General features: G+C 48.8%; 1 protein-coding gene across 1 annotated transcript; it reads left to right on the top strand.

Annotated features, from left to right (window-relative positions):
• Positions 1-4284: 4284 nt before the first annotated feature.
• GALR1 (galanin receptor 1) lies at positions 4285-19544 on the top strand (the record flags this gene model as incomplete). The annotated part of the gene is made up of 3 exons (XM_080714507.1): positions 4285-4950; positions 9727-9792; positions 19227-19544. The coding sequence occupies 3 exons, from the start codon at positions 4285-4287 to the stop codon at positions 19542-19544; spliced, it is 1050 nt and encodes a 349-aa protein (XP_080570633.1).
• Between the last annotated feature and the right edge of the window lie 1400 nt (positions 19545-20944).

The raw sequence follows: 20944 nt of genomic DNA, 5'->3' as shown, positions 1-20944 counted from the left end.
TGGATCTTACATTTTATTATAGAAAGAATATTAAAAAAGAAAACTATAATGTGGCATGTTGAAAACACTGTGGAGGAGAATAAAGCAGGATGAGGGACAGGGAGTAATTTGAGATATACAGAGTGATCAGAAAAAAGCACGTAGGAGAAGCTGACAGGAAGTCAGGCAAGGGAGCCTTTTGGACATGGGGTGAAGATTCCAGAAAGAGAAAGTTAGGGGGCGCCATCTCCCAGAAGCAGAAAAAAAAGCAAAGTGTGGATAAAATGTTAAAATAAACCCATTTAAGCAGGGTGCAGTGGTGCACACCTGTAATACCAATCCTTGGGAGGCTGAGACAGAAGGATCATAGGTTCAAGGACAGCCCCAGAAACTTAGGGAAACTTTCAGCTGAAGGGTCCAAGAATTGCCCACCAACCCAAATATCGAAGGACTCACAAGAGATGTAAGAATGCAAGCGAGGTTTATTGTCCCGGCTAGCCAGGGGTCAAGACCAAGACACTATGGGCGAGGTTCGACCCCTCCCCACTCCACGCTCTGAATTTTATAACCCTAGGAGGGAGTGGTTACACATGAGGGAGTGGTTACACAAGAGCCCGCCAACCTTAGAATACAACCAATCAGATACAAGGACAAACAAGTACAACCAATAATTTTAAAACATGCATCCACACACGTCAGAGCCTGCTCTGCCTTTCCCACCCACCTTGGCTGGGCCAGGCTTATCTCTGCACTGAAGAACAGATTATCTCTGCACTGGAGAGCAGATTAGCCTGGCCTTGTTTGCTGATCTAGCTCAGAGATATGGGGATGGGGTCCCATTTACAAAGACCTTGGCCGGCAAGCTGGAGATTAGAGGCTTTGACCTTGTGGGTCCCCTACCCTTGTCCTTGGATGGATCTTGATTTTATTTCCAATCCTACCCTACTTCTATCTTAACTATATTTTAATACCTTATTTCTAATCCTAATATGGGAGAAGACTTCTCTAGTTAACTTCTAATATAGGGGAGGAAAGCACTTCTTCCAGCCTGCTTTCCAGCACACCTACACAGCAAGATCCCATATCAAAATAAAACAAACAAACAAACAAACAAACAAACAAATCTGGGGCTTTAGCTCAGAGGTAGAATGCTCCTGGATTCAATCTTCAGTACCATAAAGAAACAAACCCATTTAGATCAGTAATAACAATAAATATAAATGGACTAAACTCACCACTTAGAAGGTCGAGATTGTCACATAGAATTTTAAAATGTTTCACTTATGTGCATATTTAAAGAACTTACAGAACACAAAAGGGTGCAAAAGATATAACAACTACTATGATTCAAGGAAAGACAATGTAACTAAGAGTAGAAACAGATACGTGTTTGAGAAAAAAACAAAAAAACCCCAAAATCTTTCATAATACTAACTGCATAACCTCAAAATAAATAATACTGCATTGCGCTATTGAAGAATGTACCTGGATGGCATAAGATGGTGACTAATACCAAGACAGCCTGGTAAGACACGGAGGTGTCCTCCTAGATAGCATTCTTGGGTTCGGGTTTAGCAGGCACTCAGGTAAGCAAGTTAGGGACACTCAGTTTTGTCCTCTGGGGGATGTATATAACAATGCCCTTGCAAGACCCCCCTGCTATTAAATGCAACAGTGACTATAGGCTTGGAATAGTTGGCATTCGATGAACTGACTACATCAGAACCTTTCTGGAAATGAGGGAGACTGGAGGTGGGGAGGGAGAGAAATGAAAGTGAATTTGCTTCCCAAACTCCCCTAGGTGAAGACAGCTCCTGCCTCATCTAGAGTATTACTATAATTTACATGTATATGTATGTGTGTATTTTATAAACATATTATTATGTCATGCACCTATTTTTTGTGGTACTGGGGATGAAACCCAGGGGCATTGTACCTCTGAGCTACACCCCCAGCCCTATTTTTATTCTTTATTTTGAAACTGGGTCTCACTGAGTTGCAAAGAGCCTCATTAAGTAGCTAAGGCTGTCCTTAAACCATGATCCTCCTGTCTCAACCTCCCAAATGCTGGGATTACAAATGTGCACCACTATGCCTGGCTCTTTTTATTTTTTTTGAAACAGGGTCTCCCTGAGTTTTGAAGGGCCTCACTAAATAACTGAGGCTGTCATGTGAACCGTGATCTTCCTCTGGTCCCTGCCTCTCAGTGCTGGGGTTACAAGCACATGCCACCACGCCCAGCTTGTAAAGCCCCTGTTTGAATCTCTTTGTCACAGAGAGCCTCTGCAGGACTGCCGTGCACTGTTTTTTCTCTCTCCCAGTATTGGGGATTAAACTCAGGTGTATTGTTCCTCTGAGCTGTACCCCTACCCCCACCTTATTTTATTTTATTTGGAAACCGGGTCTTGCAAGGTTGCTGAAACTTGTTACCTTGCTGAGGCTGTCCTTGAGCCTTGGATCTTCTTGTCTCAGCCTCACCAGTACTGGGATTCCAGGTCTGGCCGCCACACCTAGCCCTGTTACTCTTTGTATGACCCACCCTCCATCCCTGGAGAATGCTGCAAACCCTCTGGAGGCTTTGAAAGGAAGCACAGACAATCCTACAAGCACTGCACATACACGAAAAAGCTTGGGCTCTCAGAGCCACAGAAGGGCGCTGTGTGCTACTGTGCTGGTGGCACAGCTGGACTCCTTGTATCTATATTTTGCAGTAGTGAAGGCAGTAAGGGTATCACTCCCTTCTCTACTTCCACATCAGTTCTTTGAGCCACTTACAGGAGTGAGCAGGGCACCAGTGCTCTGGGGCTCAACGTGGAGACGGCCCCTTTAATCAGATGCCTCCAACTTAGGCCATTCCATGTTTCTTTCCCGCTGTCTCCCTCCCCCTGGCATTTGGTGGGGTGAAGGTGGGGTCAGGCAGCAAACATCACAGCGCTCCCAGCAGCAATGCCAACCTTCCGTCTTCTGGGGTTTATTTCTGGGGCAAGAGGCGCTCTCGCTGACAGCCACCCCAAAGGGTCGAAGACCAAGGTCCTGGCAGGCAGGAGGCCTGCGCAGCTCAGCGCCTGGGCTGCCCTAGCCGGGCGGCACCCTGGCCGCACCTTGCTGAGCCCCCCCCCCCCCAATGTGCTGCGGTTTTGGCTGGGAGGTGGCCGCGACCCAAACCATTAGGATCCGCCAGTCTCTGCTCAGCGCACTGGGACTTCGGGGGAGAGGAAGCAGGAGGACGTGAGCAGGGTTGAGTCTAACTACCTCCAGGGGCTCTGCAATACCTGGGTCTGCCCACCATCTGAAAGGACCTAGAGAGGAGGGAAGAGAGAGGAGAGAGGAGAAAGGGGAGAGACAGGGAGAGAGAGAGAGGGGAGAAAGGAGAGAGAGAGGGAGAGAGAGAGAGAGAGAGAGAGAGAGAGAGAGAGAAGAGAGGGGAGAGAGAGAGGAGAGGAGAGAGAGAGAAGAGAGAAGAGAGGAGAGAGGAGAGGGGAGAGGGGAGAGAAGAGAGAGAGAGAAGAGAGAGAGGGGGGAGAGAGAGGAGAGAGAGGAGAGAGGAAAGGGGAGAGAGGAGAAAGGGGAGAGACAGGGAGAGAGAGGGGAGAAAAGAGAGAGAGAGATAAGAAAGGAGAAGAGAGAAGAGAGAAGGGAGAGAGAGAGGAGAGAGGGGAGAGGAGGAGGAGAGGAGGAGAGGAGAGAGGAGAGAGAGAAGAGGAGAGGAGAGGAGAGAGAGAAGAGAGGAGAGAGGAGAGGGGAGAGAGGAGAGAGAGAAGAGAGGAGAGAGGAGAGAGGAGAGAGGAGAGGGGAGAGGGGAGAGAGGAGAGAGAGGGGAGAGAGAGAAGAGGAGAGGAGAGAGAGGAGAGAGAGAAGAGAGGAGAGAGGAGAGAGGAGAGAGGAGAGGGGAGAGGGGAGAGGGGAGACGGGAGAGAGGAGAGAGGGGAGAGCGCGTGCGCTTGCCCTGAAGACGACTTGGAATCCGGCAGGAACTGAGCCGAGCCGAGGCTGCAGCGCGGGCAGCGGGCCCTGGGCACCTGCGCCGCTCGGAGCCCGGGAGGGGCGGCTCAGAGCAACAGGTGCGGCGCGGGCAGCGGGCGGCGGCCAGCAGGGACGCCGGGCGGTGAGGCGCAGCCCGCCAGTCCTCGTCGCGCTGGGCGGCCGCGCAGCGGTCAGGGCGCCAGGCGGGGACTGCTGTCCTTTCCAGACCGCCCCGGACCCAGCGAGGGTCCAGCCCCGGCGGCCACCGCGCTCTTCTGGCCAGGCCCGCGCAGAGGCCTCGCGGCGCCCGCCCGGGAGGGAGGCTCCGGCCGCAGAGCGGCGATGGAGCCGGCGGCCGCCAACCTGAGCGAGGGCAATGGCAGCGAGCCCGAGCCCGCCGCCCCCGAGCCGCGGCCGCTCTTCGGCATCGGCGCCGAGAACTTGGCCACGCTGGTGGTGTTCGCGCTCATCTTCGCGCTGGGCGTGCTGGGCAACAGCCTGGTGATCACCGTGCTGGCGCGCAGCAAGCCCGGCAAGCCGCGCGGCACCACCAACCTGTTCATCCTCAACCTGAGCGTGGCCGACCTGGCCTACCTGCTCTTCTGCATCCCCTTCCAGGCCACGGTGTACGTGCTGCCCACCTGGGTGCTGGGCGCCTTCCTCTGCAAGTTCACCCACTACTTCTTCACCGTGTCCATGCTGGTCAGCATCTTCACGCTGGCCGCGATGTCGGTGGACCGCTACGTGGCCATCGTGCACTCGCGCCGCTCGTCCTCCCTGCGGGTGTCCCGCAACGCGCGGCTGGGCGTGGGCTTCATCTGGACGCTGTCCATCGCCCTGGCCTCGCCGGTGGCCTACCACCAGCGCCTCTTCCACCGGGACGCCGGCAACCAGACCTTCTGCTGGGAGCACTGGCCCAACCCGCGCCACAAGAAGGCTTACGTGGTGTGCACCTTCGTCTTCGGCTACCTGCTGCCGCTGCTCCTCATCTGCTTCTGCTACGCCAAGGTGGGCGCGCCGGCCTCGGTCCTCTCCACTCGGGCCGCCCTCCCGAGGCAAGGAACTTCCTTGCAAAGGAGAGGGCCCGGCGGGAAGTTTGTGTTCAGGTCTGCGGTGCACTTTCTCCTCCTCGGTTCCCGGGTCCGGCAGGTGCGGTGCCCCAGGCTGCCTGCGCGGAGCCTGCGCTCCCTGGGAGACCTCCGCTGGGTGTCAGCAGCTCCTAAGGCTCGAGGACCCAGAGGAAACCATTTCAGTAATACAGTGGCAACTGCTAGGAGCGCCGGTGCCTGGGGTCTGCCACGGGATGGGGCGCTCCTGGCCCCTTCCCAGCTCCCAGAGTGGCCCGCTGGGGTGGGGGGTGGGGGCTCAGCGCGCAGAGCTCTTCCAGGTGCAGTCAGCCCCTGCACCTGAGGCTTGGCCAGACCTGTAGAAAGTTCCTGCTCACCAGGACAGAACTGTAAGGCTTTTTTTTTCTTTTTCTTTTTTTTTTTTTTTGGTACTGGGAATGGAACCCAGAGGCATTCTACCTCCGAGCTGCACCCCCAGCCCTATTTTTTTTAGTCTTTTTATGTTTGAAGCAGGGTCTCACTGAGTTGCGAAGGGCCTAAGTAGCTGAGGCTGCCGGCAAACCGCATCCTCCTGGCTCTGCCTCCTGAATTCTGGGATTTTTGTTTTCCATGGAAGTTTAGCTTTCTAAATCTAACTGGGAAACTGGTATTTTCTCAAAGCCGCTGAGAACTGTGGCTGGCAGGTGTGGCTGCCACGGGACTGCTGCTGTGCTTTCTCCTCATTTGTATTCTTTGTTGAGAGGTTGTGTAGACGGGTTGAGGGGCTCAGCCAGGCAGGGTCTATCCCTCCTCAGGAGAGGAGAGGACCCAGTGGCTGAGCTGGGGGCCTCCTTCCCTTCCCAGGGCTTATCCTGATCCTGCCTTACTACTCACCCTGCAGGGAGCTCACCCCCTCTGTCATTAATTACAGATTCCCAAGAGTGTAGACTGATTGAACAGTCTTAAACTTCTTTGTCTCAACTTATGTTTAAGTAACTGAGAGAGAGAGAGAGAGAGAGAGAGTGTGTGTGTGTGTGTGTGTGTGTGTGTGTGTGTGTGTTACTGGGGATTGAGCCCAGGGACATTCTACCTCAGGGCTATACCCGATCCACAGATCTGGCTCTGTTTGTTTATCTGTTTGGAAACGGGTCTCTCTAGGTCCCCTTGCTGAGGCCGTCCTTGAACCTGAAATTCTCCTGTCTCAGCGTCCCTAGCATTGGGACTCCAGGTGCGACGCACCAACTTGGCTCAGAGCGAATGTCTAATCATCCTGTGAGGGCCTTACTGGGGTGAGCTCCAGGGCCCCAGCACCCTCCCTCCAGAGCGCCGTTATCACCAGAAGCAGCACAGGGAAGCACATCCGAAGCTCCCACCTGACTTCCTCCCCCATTGGATTTCTGAGGAGGCTGTGACTACAGGGTCGTACATAACCACCCGAAATGGAGTCGCAGACGTTTCTTATATTCAGTGGATATGTTTTTTTTCCAGCAAAAATGTTTAAAGTAAGTCATATGTCCCAGCCACTTACATCATCTGTGCAAGTTATGTCTATTCTGACTGATACTATTTTTGATATTATCTGAAAGAATGACCTGCACCAAAAGGTGTGCATGTGCGCGCACACACACACACACACACACACACACACACACACTCGAGGTAGGTGATTTGGGAAGTGACTAGCTTGGCTAATTGAAAATGGCTGGTTTACCCGTTTAGTTTTCTACAACTGCTGAACAAAGGCTGTTGTATGAAGCACAGTGATCTGATAGGGGCTCAATGGACCTGCGTCACAACCCTAAGTGTGGGTGGGAGACACCATACCTCTGACTAACAAGGCAAAATAATTTTGAAGTCATGAAGCAATTGACCCAGACTGTGAAGCTGGTAAATGGCATGGGAAGAGTTTTCAGTGGGGGAGTGTTGGGAGCCTGGAGTGCTTGAAGCTGGGGCAGATTATTCTTAAAATATTTGGCTGTTAATTCCCAGCCAGGTACATGACTGTAATCCCGGCTACTCAGGAGGTTGGGGCAGGAGGAAGGAGAATTGGGGGCAGCATGGGCAATTTAGGGAGACCCTGTCTCAGAATAAAAAAGGCTGGGAACATAGCTCAGCAGTAAAGCACCCATGGGTCAATCCCCAGTACTTGAAAAATAAATAAAATCCTAATTTCCTACATCCGAAGTAATATTTATAAATTCACTCTAGGGCTTGGAGAGCTAGAAATAAGTTATTTCCTGTCTCTTTCCCTGGTCCGTGTGTCCAGCGTATTCTGTCCAATTAAGGATGTTGACACTTGAGTGTTAGGGCCAGGGCTGGCTGGCTAAGGACAGCATGAGGAAATCAGAGATGGACAAAAGGGACCTGAGATTACAATATTGGTCTATTGGTCTGTTTATTTATTTATTTATTTATTCATTCATTTTGGGGGTACTGTGCTTTGAACCCAGGGGCATCCAGCTTCTGAGCTACACCCTCAGCCCTTTTTAGTTTGGAAACAGGGTCTCATGAGGTAGCTGAGGTGGTTAGTCCTCAAAACTGAAGTCCTCCTATCTCAGCCTCCCAAGACTAGGAAAACAGCTCCCTGCCCCCCACCCAGCTGTCTTGTTTTTTTAACTTAACAAGAGAATTGTATTCCAGAGTTGTGGAGCAGTTCGTTTCTTGACAGTCCGCGGGAAAAGAGCAGGCTGCCTGGGCTGGAGGAGGAGCCTTCCTGGTGGCCCAGTGCCTGCAGGCCGGCCCCTTCTGCTGCTGTGGGCTCATGCCCACTCCTCCCCCTTTGTCTAACATGTGGATAAAGTTAAGTCCTGATGCTCCTCCACACCCCCAGAACGTGCCAACATGCCCAAGGCTGGGGTTTGAGCAGACGCCCCTCCCTCCCCGCCTCACTCGCTCATGTATCAGAGCCTGCATCCTCTTCAAAAGCAATCTACCCCCAGCCTATGATGGCCCCACATTTCCTCTTTGGAGGGTAGCACCTCATTCAGGATGTGCCACGGTGTATCGCTGCGTGCACATTACAGGAGCTACTGAAGAAGGCCAAGGCAACAGAAACACATTTGAGAATTTCCTCCTTTGGGCACTTGGCACACACTGTATTCTTAGGTGCTTTGCAGTTGCTGAGCTGTGACTCAACTTCGGTGCCTGGTCCCTGGGCAGCATCATGAAGCTGCCTACCTCTATGGCTGTCCTTCCCTGATTCTGTGTTTGTGGCTTCTTCTTGGGTAATTTCTGTGTCCCTGGCCCTCAGCAACCAGTGTTGTCCTGTGGGATCCCTGGGGGACAGGCCACTTCCAGCCAGCTGGCCGGGCCAGTCTTCTTGGGCCTCTCCTTCCTCTTGAAAGATGTGCTCACTTGCAGCTACAGAAAGGACTTCTCTTTCGGCTGTACGCCCAGCTTGGAGCCCCACTTTCTGGTGGTCAGAAGAGTAATTCCTCGTCAGTGTATTGTGTCTATCACAAATTCTCTCACACAAGTGAAAGCTTGTCTTTGCTGTAGCGGATACTGAGCCGTTTCGGGGAGGGAGAAGTGTTTTAGTAGGGCAGAGAATCTGAAGTCAGAAGTTCACACCCCACTGATGGCTTCTCAGGCTGCTTAGGGTTTGGAAGGCTGACACCCAAACCCTGTGGTTTCTCAATTAGAATATGACTGATTGCTCCTTATGCTGCTTTGAGCTGAAAGGAGCAGGCTTCTGCAAGGAGGCCAATTCGATTACATTATCTCCATGCAGTGGTGCTAGAGGGAGACAGAGAAGTGGTTGGAATGCGATTCCGCCTCCCTGCGAGGCTGGCCAGCCGTCCGCAGCCCACCCGAAGCCGGGAGTCCTGCAATGCTGAATTTGGTCCAGGTCATCCCTCGCAGGGGTAAAGAAATGAACTGCAGTTCCAGGCTGCAGGGTCGGAGCCGTTGATGCGCACACTGAGGTTGGAAATTCCTAAACATAACCACGAGATTGCAAGTCATTTCCTCCAAATATTGTGCTGGCAAGAGAAGACAGAGTGGCTTCCCCACGTAATGAGGCCAGTGTGTCTCAAGGAGTCTCCCTGACAGGGATGCTAATTCGCAGAGCCCTGTAGAAATGGTCTGTAAATCATCCCAAGATGCAAGCTGTCTAAAAGCACAGCACACTGGGTAGCATTTGAATAACAAATGAATAGAGGCCTGATGGGTAGGAATTTTCTGGAAGGAGATGCTCAGTGGAGAGAGCTCAGGAGGGAGTGCAGAGGGAATATGTCAATGCCAGTGTCAGCATGCTTGGGTGTGGCTGCACAGCAAAGAATCCGATGCTGGCGTCTGTCTCTGTCCGCTGCTTCTCTCCACTGGGTGGTAAGCTCCTGTTTCAGTGTGTTTATGATCTGCTGCTGTGCCCAGCATATGGCAGAAGCTGATGCCTGTGCCACCTCGACTCCTGGGAGAAACAGGGGTAGAAGACACCAGCAGCATGCGTGAGTGGGCCCTGGGGTGGCTCTTGCTAGGAGAAACCCCATTTCTCCATGTACCAGGACTCTATGGCCACAGACTATGCCTGGCACGTCAGGCTGTTGGAACACTCCCAAATGCTGGAAAAGATATGCGTTTGGCAAATAAGGCTCGTTGTTACTTTACTAGCATGCACTTTTTAAAATTAATGGTTTCACAAACAGTGGTGCTACCATTTCAGAATGCCAGTAATTAACCAGTGCAAAGCAGGCCTTGGGAGGTGTGGTACAAACTGATTCCACCGGTCTGTGTCTTGCAGGTTCTTAATCATTTGCATAAGAAGTTGAAGAACATGTCAAAGAAGTCAGAAACATCCAAGAAAAAGGTAACATTTATAAATATTATGAATCTATACGTGTCTGTGTCTGGAGAGCTGAGCTGACTGTTTTTAATTATCCTCACATTCTTCCAAAGCCTGTGGCATCTCGGTTCCTTGCCACAGATATTGGGATGAACTCTCCCCACGCAGGTGGGTGAAACCCAGCAGGCGAGGGTGCCCTGTATCCCAATTCAGAATGCGGCCAGCGGGCTGTGTGTGAGTTGGCTTCTCACTGCTGTGACCAAAATACTTGGTGTGAACAACTTAGAGGAGGGAAAGATTCATTTCTGCTTTTGGTTTTAGTCTACGCTGCATTGCTGTGGACCTGAGAGGAGGCAGAATATCATGATGGAAGGGTGCGGTGGACAAAGCAGTTCTGCTCCTGGAAACTAGGAAGGAGAGAGGAAGGGAGGGAGGGTGGAAGAGAGAGAGAGAGAGAGAGAGAGAGAGAGAGAGAGAGAGAGAGAGAGAGAGAGACAAAAAAGAGAGGGAGAGAGTAAGAGACAGAGAGAGAGAGAGGGATAGAGAGAGAAGACAAAGAGAGAGAAAGAAGAGAGGAGAGAGACACACAGAGAGACAGAGAGGGAGGAAGAGAGAGAGACAGAGAGAGAGAGAGAGAGAGAGAGAGAGGAAGAAGAAGAAGAAGAAGAAGAAGAAGAAGAAGAAGAAGAAGAAGAAGAAGAAGAAGAAGAAGAAGGATAGATAGATAGAGAGAGAGCGCTCACACGCATGTGCCAGGGACAAGAACACCCTGCAAGCATGGCCCCAGCTGCCTACAGTTTCCACACCTCCCAGCAGGCTACCATCTCTCAGTGGATTAATACACCGATGAGGTCAGAATCCTCTGGTCCAATCAGTTCCCCAAAGCCCACTCCTGAGCACTGCTGCACTGGGAACCAAGCCTTCAGCACAGAGTCTTTGGGGACGCTACAGACACAAAGCCCTTGGAGGAGGCAAGGGGAGAGTGGCTTCCTGGTTCACTGGGAGGCGTTCTCGGCCTAACCAGGACGAGGGCTCACAGGATTTGTGTGGGACGCACTCAGTCATGCGGTCTCTTTGTCTCATCCTGCCTTTATTTTATGGTATGGTTCAGAAAGGCCAGGGTTGGTTTGCATCTGTGAGAGCATTGGTGTCTTTGTTCCCCAAAACCAAGCGCTCCATCACCTGGATTCCAGGCACAGCTCCGCCCACTTCATCCTCACGCCCATCTAGTGAATCCTGACCTTAGTGAGCTCCGCCACCTAATGCTAACACATTCAACTTTCTGGTATTCATTGTGTTTTACATGTGGAGGAGAAAGTATTTTACATATTAGAATTAATTTAACTTTTACTCTTATAAAATCTATGTAATTCCTGAATTTAGACCCTGTAATGAGATTATTAGACAACCTGATTAGAGAGAAGATCGCAACCAGGCATTTTAACCCACAAATGTTAGTAATAATATCTTAAAATACCTTGTTTTTCCTTCTAAATATTTATTACAATCAATGATATATGTAATTTGCAGAATTATAATGTGGATAATTATATTTACTCTAAAAAGTTCTTCTTAAATAAAGGGCAGTGCTTCCTGACTTCCCTATTAATAAGCAACCATGTGGCTCAAACCTACCCAATACTGGAGTTGATAACAATGACAGAAAATTGGTTAAAAAGCACAAACATTGAGCACACACTTTTTTCCAGGAAACAAAAATCAGCTTGAATTAGGAATGCCATCACACCATTTTTTTTAGTTAACCACTAAGAATAAAAAGTGCAACATATATAACAAGCCTACCTACACAACAGCATCTTTTGTTGACTCTTTGTCTCCGTCAGCATTCTCACTGATGTAATCCAAAAAGCCCGACCACACAGCTTAGAGGAAGGAAGACTCACTTGGTCAGTGTTTGCTCACAGGTTCTCCAGGGTCATTTATGAAAGGCTGAGGTCTGTGGAGCTCGGAGCGGCGGCAGGTAGAGGGAACCGAGGTTCTGCTCTTGTTGCAAGGAGGCCGAAAGGCAGAGAGCCAGAAGAAGTGGATGCAAGGACACTGGGTTTAATTTTCAACTTCTAGGTTCCTCTCTATAAGAGCCGACAAAGTGCTAAGTTATAGGAACAGCACCAACCTTAATAGCTGGTGTTTTTCTCTGGTTTTTATTTTTCTAGCCTTTCAGTTTTTCTTCTGAGATACACTTCTCATCTCCAAAAAAATGATTAATTAAAATAATTAAAGGATATCGATAACTTTCCCTTGGCTGGTTATCTATAGAGAACCTGCCTGGTGCAATACTGAAGTTATCCAGGGGAGTCTAAGAGGAATTGGCTCCATTTCGAAGCCTGCATTGTAGGGCGAGTGACAGATATGAAAGTCCACGAGTGTTGTTCAATGTGATAAGCATTTTCAGAGCCAGGGAAGGGACAGATTAAATTCTTGCAGGAAAAAAGGGGTTTTCTAGGCTCAACAGAGATACCATGGAAATATGCTAAATGTTTATTATTAATTCCTAAGATTTTATAGCTACCCAGAATAAAATGTTGCTTTAACACTATGTAGATTTTATATCTGTCTATGAATAGTTTTATCCTGTATAGTTGAAAGAGTGTTAAGAGAAACTATAATGTTTCCAGAGAAGAACAAAGTATTAAAAGGAAGATAATATATCTTATAAAACTGATTAGAAAAAAATCTGCTTTATTTTACAATAAAGAACTTAAAGATTAGTGATTAGCAATTATTTTGTATATGTGATTTTAGTACATAGGTGTATATATAAGATAAATATATTGATATAAATTATATTTTGTTAATTTTTACCATATTAGAAAAAAGGGGTGGACATTTTCGTACCATTCTTACAGCCTCTGACCCTTAATAGCCACTGAACAGATGTTAAATCTCTCTTGGTATATGTAATTGCCTTTTTGTTTGCATAGAACAAATAAACGTGGTGGTGGTGGGGCATGTGTGTGTCTAAGGGAGAGACACGAGAGAGATACAGGGTAGGAGAAAGACTAGAAAATGGAGATAAGAGAGATGGTGAAGAGAGGGAAGGAGAGGAGGGAGAAGAGACAGCAAAGAAAGGGAGGATCAGAGCAGAAAGCAGAACACACGATAAGACAGTGGATGGTCCATCCATTGCGGGCCCTTCCTGAGATGCTAGCAGGGAGCACTGTTGCCAGTGCACATTCACTGTTTGGTGACAGCAGAGTGACATATTAGGTTGGTAGAGAATGGATCAGTGAGATGCAGGTTTTGATAATTACTGGAGGGATGAGATATAGATTTTGATTGTTAATGGAGGGATGGGATGCGGGTCTTGATAGTTAATGGAGGGATGGGATGCAGGTCTTGATAGTTACTGGAGGGATGGGATACAGGTCTTGATAGTTAATGAAGGGATGGGATGTATGTTTTGATAGTTAATGGAGGGATGGGATACAGGTCTTGATAGTTACTGGAGGGATGGGATGCAGGTCTTGATAGTTAATGGAGGAATGGGATGTAGGTCTTGATAGTTAATGAAGGGATGGGATGTATGTTTTGATAGTTAATGGAGGGATGGGATGTAGGCTTTGATTGTTAATGGAGGGATGGGATGTAGATTTTGATAGTTAATGGAGGGATGGGATGTAGGCTTTGATTGTTAATGGAGGAATGGGATGTAGGTTTCAGTAACTGGCTTATTTTCAAACTCCTTCACCTCAGTGCTGCGTAGAGTTTCCTTTCTTTGTGCTGTATCTATTTGTCTCAGTCAGCCATAACAAAATGCCATATATGGGGTCACTTATAAACAGCTCAGATTTATATCTCAAAGTTCTGGAGGCTGCAAGTCCAAGATTCAGTGCTAGCAGTCTAGGTGTCTGGTGTCTATTCCCTACTTTGTCGATGATACCTCATCTCATGATGAAAGGGGGCGACAGCTCTCTCTGGGGCCTCTTTATTTTTTGTTTTTTATTGGTGTGTTGTAGTCATACATCTTAATGGAGTACAAGATGGTAGAGGCATTCACGCACACAGCACTCCATTAGCCCGTAGGTGGGCACTAGTCCCACCCTCAAGGCTCTGCTTTCATGGCTCATCACCTCTCAGAGGCCCCACCTCCTCACAGCACTTTCTTAGGTTTCAACACTAATAATGGAGAATGGGGCACAAGCATTCAGAGTGCAATGGCATCCACACAGTGTTTTCTGGATAAGATTTACCATTAGTAGACTAGAGCCCAGCCTTTCAAGATAAATATGCCTAACAGTTACTCTCCATATTTGGAGGAAAAGGCAAAAGATGTGATTTCTATTGCAGAAATAATAACGCAGAGCCCTAGAGTTGATTGAATGCGCTGCCTTAGTCTCTGGTAGATGTGGAGAAATGTTTTTGCCATAAGGCTGATTGGAGATTAGAGTAGGTGCCTAAGCCGTGTGTGGAAGGCTTCAAGTAAGATAGCAGGGCTGGCTGGGCGTGTCCAGGAGGCTATTGACCAAAGGCTGCCTCGGAGCCCCTCCAGCCCTGGACGCTCCCAGCAGCGGCGGCTGTGGTTGCAGGCTGCAGTGGTCCCCGGCTCTCGTTTACACAACGTGCTTGTTCCTTCCCATCCGTCTCATCTTTTAGCCGCTCTTTCCTTCCCAGCCAAGTCCCATTAGGCACAGTCTGCGTGAGGCTCATCGAAGAAAGGGCAGACGTCTCAGTTGGCTGGAAAAGGAGTGTCCAACAGTCAAGAGAGACAGCGTCTTTTAGATGATCTCTCAGTTGAAGGGATGAAAAGAAGTCATGATACTAACACTCAAGTGTAGTAAGATTAGCACGGAAATTCAGTGCATATATTTGGTGACATTTTTCCCTAACCAAAAGATAATATTGGGCATGAGATTAGTAGTACATACACTAAGTATAACCTCATTTCTGGTAGAGGCAAATAATTCTGTATGAAATGAAAAATGAATCTTGTTAGAAATGAAGAAAAGCAAGCCTTGTGTTTCATACAGGCACTCTCTGCATTATATTATGACGTTTTCTATACAGGCAACTCTACAGTATATCCTCATGTTTTCCATGTACTGGAGTCTCTGTTATATTTTGACATTTTATACAGGAAAAGGGGAAACAGCTCTTCTTGCTTATTCTTGGAGGAAGCTACTTCAGCCTTGGGGGCTTTTGATACTTAGCAAAACATCTTTTTGTGGTATTGGGGATTGAATTCACGGGTGTTACACCTCTGAGCTAACCTGCCAGCCCCACGTTTTACTTTTTATTTTGAAGCAGGGTCACACTCATTTGCTGAGTGCCTTGCTGAGTTGCTGACCTCAGACCTGTGCTCCTCCCATCTCAGCCTCTTAAATACTGGGATTACAAACATGCACCACCACCCAGCTTGTATAACATCTTTGATTGTCTTTAACTTGAGGTAGATAAGATGGTTTCACTTTTATGTGGTCTGAATGTGATTCATCATTGATTCTGCAAACACTCTCTTGAGCATATCAAAAAGTCCTATTTCCAGATAGCTATCGACTGAATCAGTCACCGTGATGAGGCTTAGACACCTGAATTTCAAAAAATAAATTTCTATGCTGGGAAATCACGGGCATATGGATCTACTGAAGTCCCGGGGCCAGGCTTAATACACATGCATGATTCTGATAGGTCTTTAAGGTTGAGTTACTGCATTTTAGACATCCTGTTTCCAGTCTTTCCATTGGAAGCAGTCATGAATCAAGAAGGGCTGTTTCTTACCAGCATGGATCTTCTTCCTGTCTTGTCTTTGGCCTTTTCAGTTCTGCTGGCATCTGTTGAAAAAAGTAAAAAAAAAAAGAAACCAAAGTCTTCTACTGTTTCCAGCCACACTCATGGCAGGCGTGGGACCTTGGTGCAGTGGTCCAGGTGGAGTTAGCTCAAGGACTGTGGGATCGACACCCGGGGCCTCTGCGCAGCACGGACCCGTGAGCTAGCTGACAGCATCGACTCCAGGGCTGAGATGCTCCAGGAGAGCTGTAGCTGACAGTCCCTGGAAGAAGAGTTGGAGCTGGCAAATACTCTATTAGGAATGCTTTGAGATAAATGGTAGTTTACATAATACCCACTTAGTATTCTTGTCCCGTATTTATATTGTAAATTGGAATTTAGTCACATTTCTATGCTACCATCAGGCCAAGAAAAAGAAACGGACTCTTGTCCATGTTTCTGAGAGAACCAGCGGGATTACTAAATATTTAAAGACCAATTTTTTGATGAACTGCAAACATTCAAACGCTGCCATAGGAAACATTCCGTACTCCGGGCACAGTACCATTTGCACTATGTGTCCTGATAAGGTCTGGATCTTCTCCATACGCTGCTGGGATCTCTTTCTGCCCTAAGCTTTAAGCTTGGTAAATATTTCCCAAGAGAGGCAATGAAATAGAGTACAGACAGGGTAATTATTTTGTGAAATGGAGAGGCGGTCTTACAAAGAAAAGAGGATGTTTTCTGATCTATTTGTGGGCATAATCACATCTAGATTGTTTGGCTAAATCATCTGAGAAAGACATTTCTCATATACTAATGGGTAAATGGGTTGGGAGCAAACAGTCTCTTAATATAGGCGAGCAAATGATCTGTTTGCTTTGTGGGTCATGCAGTGAGTGGCTTCAGTACGTGAGCTATCACCCTGTAACACCTGTCCAAAGGTTTTTATACCCGAGTTGTCTTAGAGCTCAGATGGACTGCGTACAGCGATGGGCCTTCATCGGCTCCTCCTCTTCTCAGAGGAGGAAGTCGAGGCTCAGGGGTCAGATCTCTTTTCCACAGGCCAGGCCACCAGCTTATGGTGCAGACTTGCTGCCAGCCTCGGGGGCTCGCACAGCCATGGTCTCTCTTGGTGATCAGCAGAACTCCCATCTCCAGCCCTCCTGAGTGCTGGCGTTTGCTGCCTTGGGGCTGAAATCCAGCCGTTCCTCCCATCATCTCTGCCTGGACCCTGGTCATGGCATCCTGGCTTCTACGTCGTCTCACTGATAAACATCTACTCGCGTCTTAATACCTGGCATCCATGTGGAAGAGGTGGTGTCTTATGCTGTAGATCCCAGGAGTCGTTTCAACAGCAATAGGTGTGGTTGGTGGGAGCGGCAAGGAAAGTTCTCCTGCCGTGCCGGCTTGTCCCACGCGGCACTGTGGGCTTTTGGTTGCTCTTTGCCCGATGGTAGTTCTGCAGGGTGTGCGGTCGGCATCTTTCACACGAAAAACTTTGTTTTTAATGGTGATTTCTCAGTCATAAAGCCACTCTCCTGTGTTGTATCCTTCTCTTAAAGCGAGGGTATGAAACAAACAATCCTCCACTCATCTTCATCTTCTTCTCTTTTTTCTCCTCCCCCTTCTCTATTTTTAATTTAATGGGCATTTTAATTTTTTTAAAAATTCAGACTTTTAAACAGAGTCTCGCTAAGTTGCTGAGGCTGGCCTTGAACCTGCGATCCTCCTGTCTCTGCCTCCCAAGTACTGGGATTATAGATGTGTGCTATGATACTCGGCTTTTATTTTTCTTCTTTCAAAAAACTCCCAACATTCTTTCCCATTTATGCATTTAAGTCAGAGTGCAGAAGAGAAAACAGATGTCCAGCCACCAGGCCAGTCTTGCCCACAGTTCAGCCCCTGGGCTAGAGAATGAGAGCGGCTTCGGCCTCCTGCTCTCCTGGTCTGTGAACTGTGCCATGACTCCCTGGACCACAGCAGCAGTGCTGTCGACCCACACGCCCATGTTTCCACTTCATGGGTTCAAAATATTATGCCTGGACTGAATATGAGGGGAAAAAAGGCAGGCCATCAATTCCTGCCTCTTGGGCAAGAGCTGGAAGAATATGCCTGTTCTGCTTTACTGTCCCTGCTCCCCCAGGAGTGAGCTGGGAGTGAAGTGACCGACCATACACCGGAAAGCCGCAGCTTCCCTGTCTGCTTAGCTTAGAGATGAGAGGCCTAACTCTCTCCTGGGGCCTGTGCCGCCTCCTGACTGCCCTAATGCTGTCCTTGCAAAGCAGCCCTGGAGCGGGCAGCGGAGGGGATGCTGGTATCGAGGGTGATCCGCGAGCTACCACTCTCTGCCTTGGGGCTGCTCTGCTCTCGGTGTGGGGCACGCACACCTGGCCTCTGGCTGAATCTGCATCCCACAGTGGGGCTCATTAGACGGCACTTTCCCAGTCTACGGCCCATGGATTTTTTGGGAGGCTTGCTCCACAGGGGCAGAGGGGCTTGGAGAATTAATGGCCTGTGGTCAGTAAGTGTGGGTTGTCAGGCCAACTGCGTTTATTCTGCAGCCACTGTCAAGGTGCTGGAGGCTCTGCCTGCTTGGTTCCAGACCTGTATCCTTTTAAGAAAGGAGCCGACTGGTTGCTCTGTATTTTATAGATAGAACATATTAGATTCCTTTAGTGAAGGCAATTCAGTAAAACAGAGCATCATCTTTTGTTTGAAAACATAAAGACACTTTTCAGTTAACCATGCAGCTAACTACCCAACTGTTGTGTTTCAACATGTCCAGAATGGGCAAGTCCTCCTGGGGCTTGGCCCCAGCACTCTGAGCTTGCAGTGTCCTCTTGGGGCTTAGTCCCAGCACTCTGGGCTTGCAGTGTCCTCTTGGGGCTTAGTCCCAGCACTCTGGGTTTGCAGTGTCCTCCTGGGGCTTGGTCCCGGCACTCTGGGCTTGCAGCCAGTTGGGAAGGCAGTGGCCATGCACACAGAGACGTGGAGAGGGAAGGGGTGCATGGCTTCTTTATATACCAGTTCATCGATGAGGTATTTCTCCTCCTACATTTGCCCAGTGGAAATCGCAAAGGCTAGAGTGGACCCTGCCTGCTCTGACGTCCGGGTAGTTGTGGCTGAGGGAGCAGCCAAGGGACAGTCTTGCTGGAACCAGCGAGCGAATGGGATGGATTGGCCCTCAGACTGAAGCTGCAGCTGCTCGCCGATGCTCGGCAACTGGCAAGTTCTTTCACTTACCAGGAGGAGAAACATGTCTCCACACTTGCCCAGCGAGGTGACTACTGGGAGCGAAGTCCGATGCTCATCTGGGCGACACTGCCAGAGCTCCAGCTCGGGCGCACAGAGTTCACTAGTGTAAAGGGTGCACTCTCCAGGCTCTGGGTATCTCTCCGCCCATCCTTAGACTAGATAACCCAGGTGTATTTCCCAGGCATCATGAAGTTGCTCTGGAAGGTGAGAGCGGGTCCTGAAGTTACAAAGATACTATAGGAAGTGAGCGCTAGCACCTGAAGCAGATTTGATACCTTATATTTAATCCCATAAATATATATGCAATATATATAATTATTCATATATATATGTGAAATTATCCTGGAGTGTACTTTAGAATGCTGCATTTTTTTTTCTGTTGTAAAGGATGATTTCCATTTTGTCTCCCCTTTTTCCTTTCTCTTCCTCCTTCCCTTCAACCCTCCCCTCTTCTCCTCCTCCCTCCCTCCGTGTAGACAGCGCAGACAGTCCTGGTCGTGGTCGTGGTTTTTGGAATATCCTGGCTGCCCCACCACGTCATCCACCTGTGGGCTGAGTTTGGAGCCTTCCCCCTGACCCCGGCCTCCTTCTTCTTCCGGATCACAGCCCACTGCCTGGCCTACAGCAATTCCTCGGTGAATCCCATCATATATGCGTTTCTCTCGGAAAACTTCAGGAAGGCCTACAAGCAAGTGTTCAGGTGCCACGCCTGCGGCGGGTCACCTCCCAGCGACAACAAAGAGAGCAAAAGCCGCGTGGACACCCCCCCGTCCACCAACTGCACTCACATGTGACGGGACAGCAGCCGCGCAGCCCACTGCGCCTGGCACCCAACCACAGCACAGCATGTTAGCACATCCCAGGTGCCACAGAGTACTTGGGTCCACTTAGGAAATCCGTAGGTCCAGTGGGGATTACTTTGCAGTTTTATTTTATTCCTAAATCATAACTTGGAATCAAAAGAAAATGCTGTCTAGAGGTACGAAACACCTCCTACAAGGGCGCGCTCGGTGGCATTCGGTAGCTTTGCTCAGTTCCCCAAAGAGTAAGGACGGCCGTAAGTGTGGTGAGGAATATTTTAAATTTACATTTTAAAGTCGATTCGTTACAAAAATCATTTGTGCTTTAATTCCTCAGTATTAAGAGAAGAGGCAATATTATAAGCTACATGTTTTAAAATATGACCATGGGCACAAAGTGGGCAATCTTCTTCTTTCGGCTATTTGTGGAGAGACGCACCTTCTAAGTGGAAAGGAGTTTTGCTAAAGTCCACATGTATAGGTGGCCCTGCTCCCAGTGTAAATAATGTACAAACGCAATGCGTCTGTCGTGACCTTGAGGCCACCAAGGTCATCTTCTGAGGTCAGCACAGGGTGTGGCAGTGTCTGTCTATTAAAATATACCCTGAAAACTTAGACTTTTATTTTATTTCATTTTTTATGGTACTGGGGATTGAACTCGGGCTTTCTACCTCTGAGCTACACCCCTAGCCATATTTTATTTTTTATTTTAAAACAAGGTCTCACTCAATTGCAGAGGGCCTTGGCTTGCTGGCTGGCCTTGAACCAGCGGTCCTCCTATCTCAGCCTCCCAAGGACTGGAATTACAAACATGGACCCACACATCACCACACCCGGCAAACACACCACCACGCCGGCAAACACACTCTTGGAGTTAACTAGGCAGAGCCAGAGGAAACGCCTGGGGCCAGTGGGAACTTGGGGCGAGTTTTTGAGAATGAACCTAGGTGTTGATGGTTTCCATCTGTTCTTGATAAAGGCATTTGCTATGGAATGGAGCCTACCAAATGGACAGTTTAAAACACAGTGAGAGTCAGGCGTGGTGGCGCATGCTTGTAATCCCCACGCTTGGGAGGCGGAGACAGGAGGATCGCACAGGTTGAAGCCAGCCTCAGCTGGCTTAAGAGACCCTGTTTCCATGTAAAATATAAAAAAGGTCTGGGAGTGTAGCCCAGAGGTACAAGGCCCCTGTGTTCCATTCCTAGTAACACACACACACACACACACACACACACACACACACACACACACACGGATGATGAAGAGATAATAATTTCTATGGGGCCAAAGACTGGGCAGAATCCAGGGAGTCACAGAACATGGTCATGCTGTGTGGATAAAGCAGGCTTGTGCTCATTCACATATCGTCAGGAGAAAACGAATCTTGCAAAAGA

Source organism: Muscardinus avellanarius, assembly GCF_963383645.1.
Source record: "Muscardinus avellanarius genome assembly, chromosome: 17".
Classification (NCBI taxonomy): domain Eukaryota; kingdom Metazoa; phylum Chordata; class Mammalia; order Rodentia; family Gliridae; genus Muscardinus; species Muscardinus avellanarius.
Note: the sequence above shows the minus strand (reverse complement) of the source record. Positions and strands in the feature narration are given on the sequence as shown.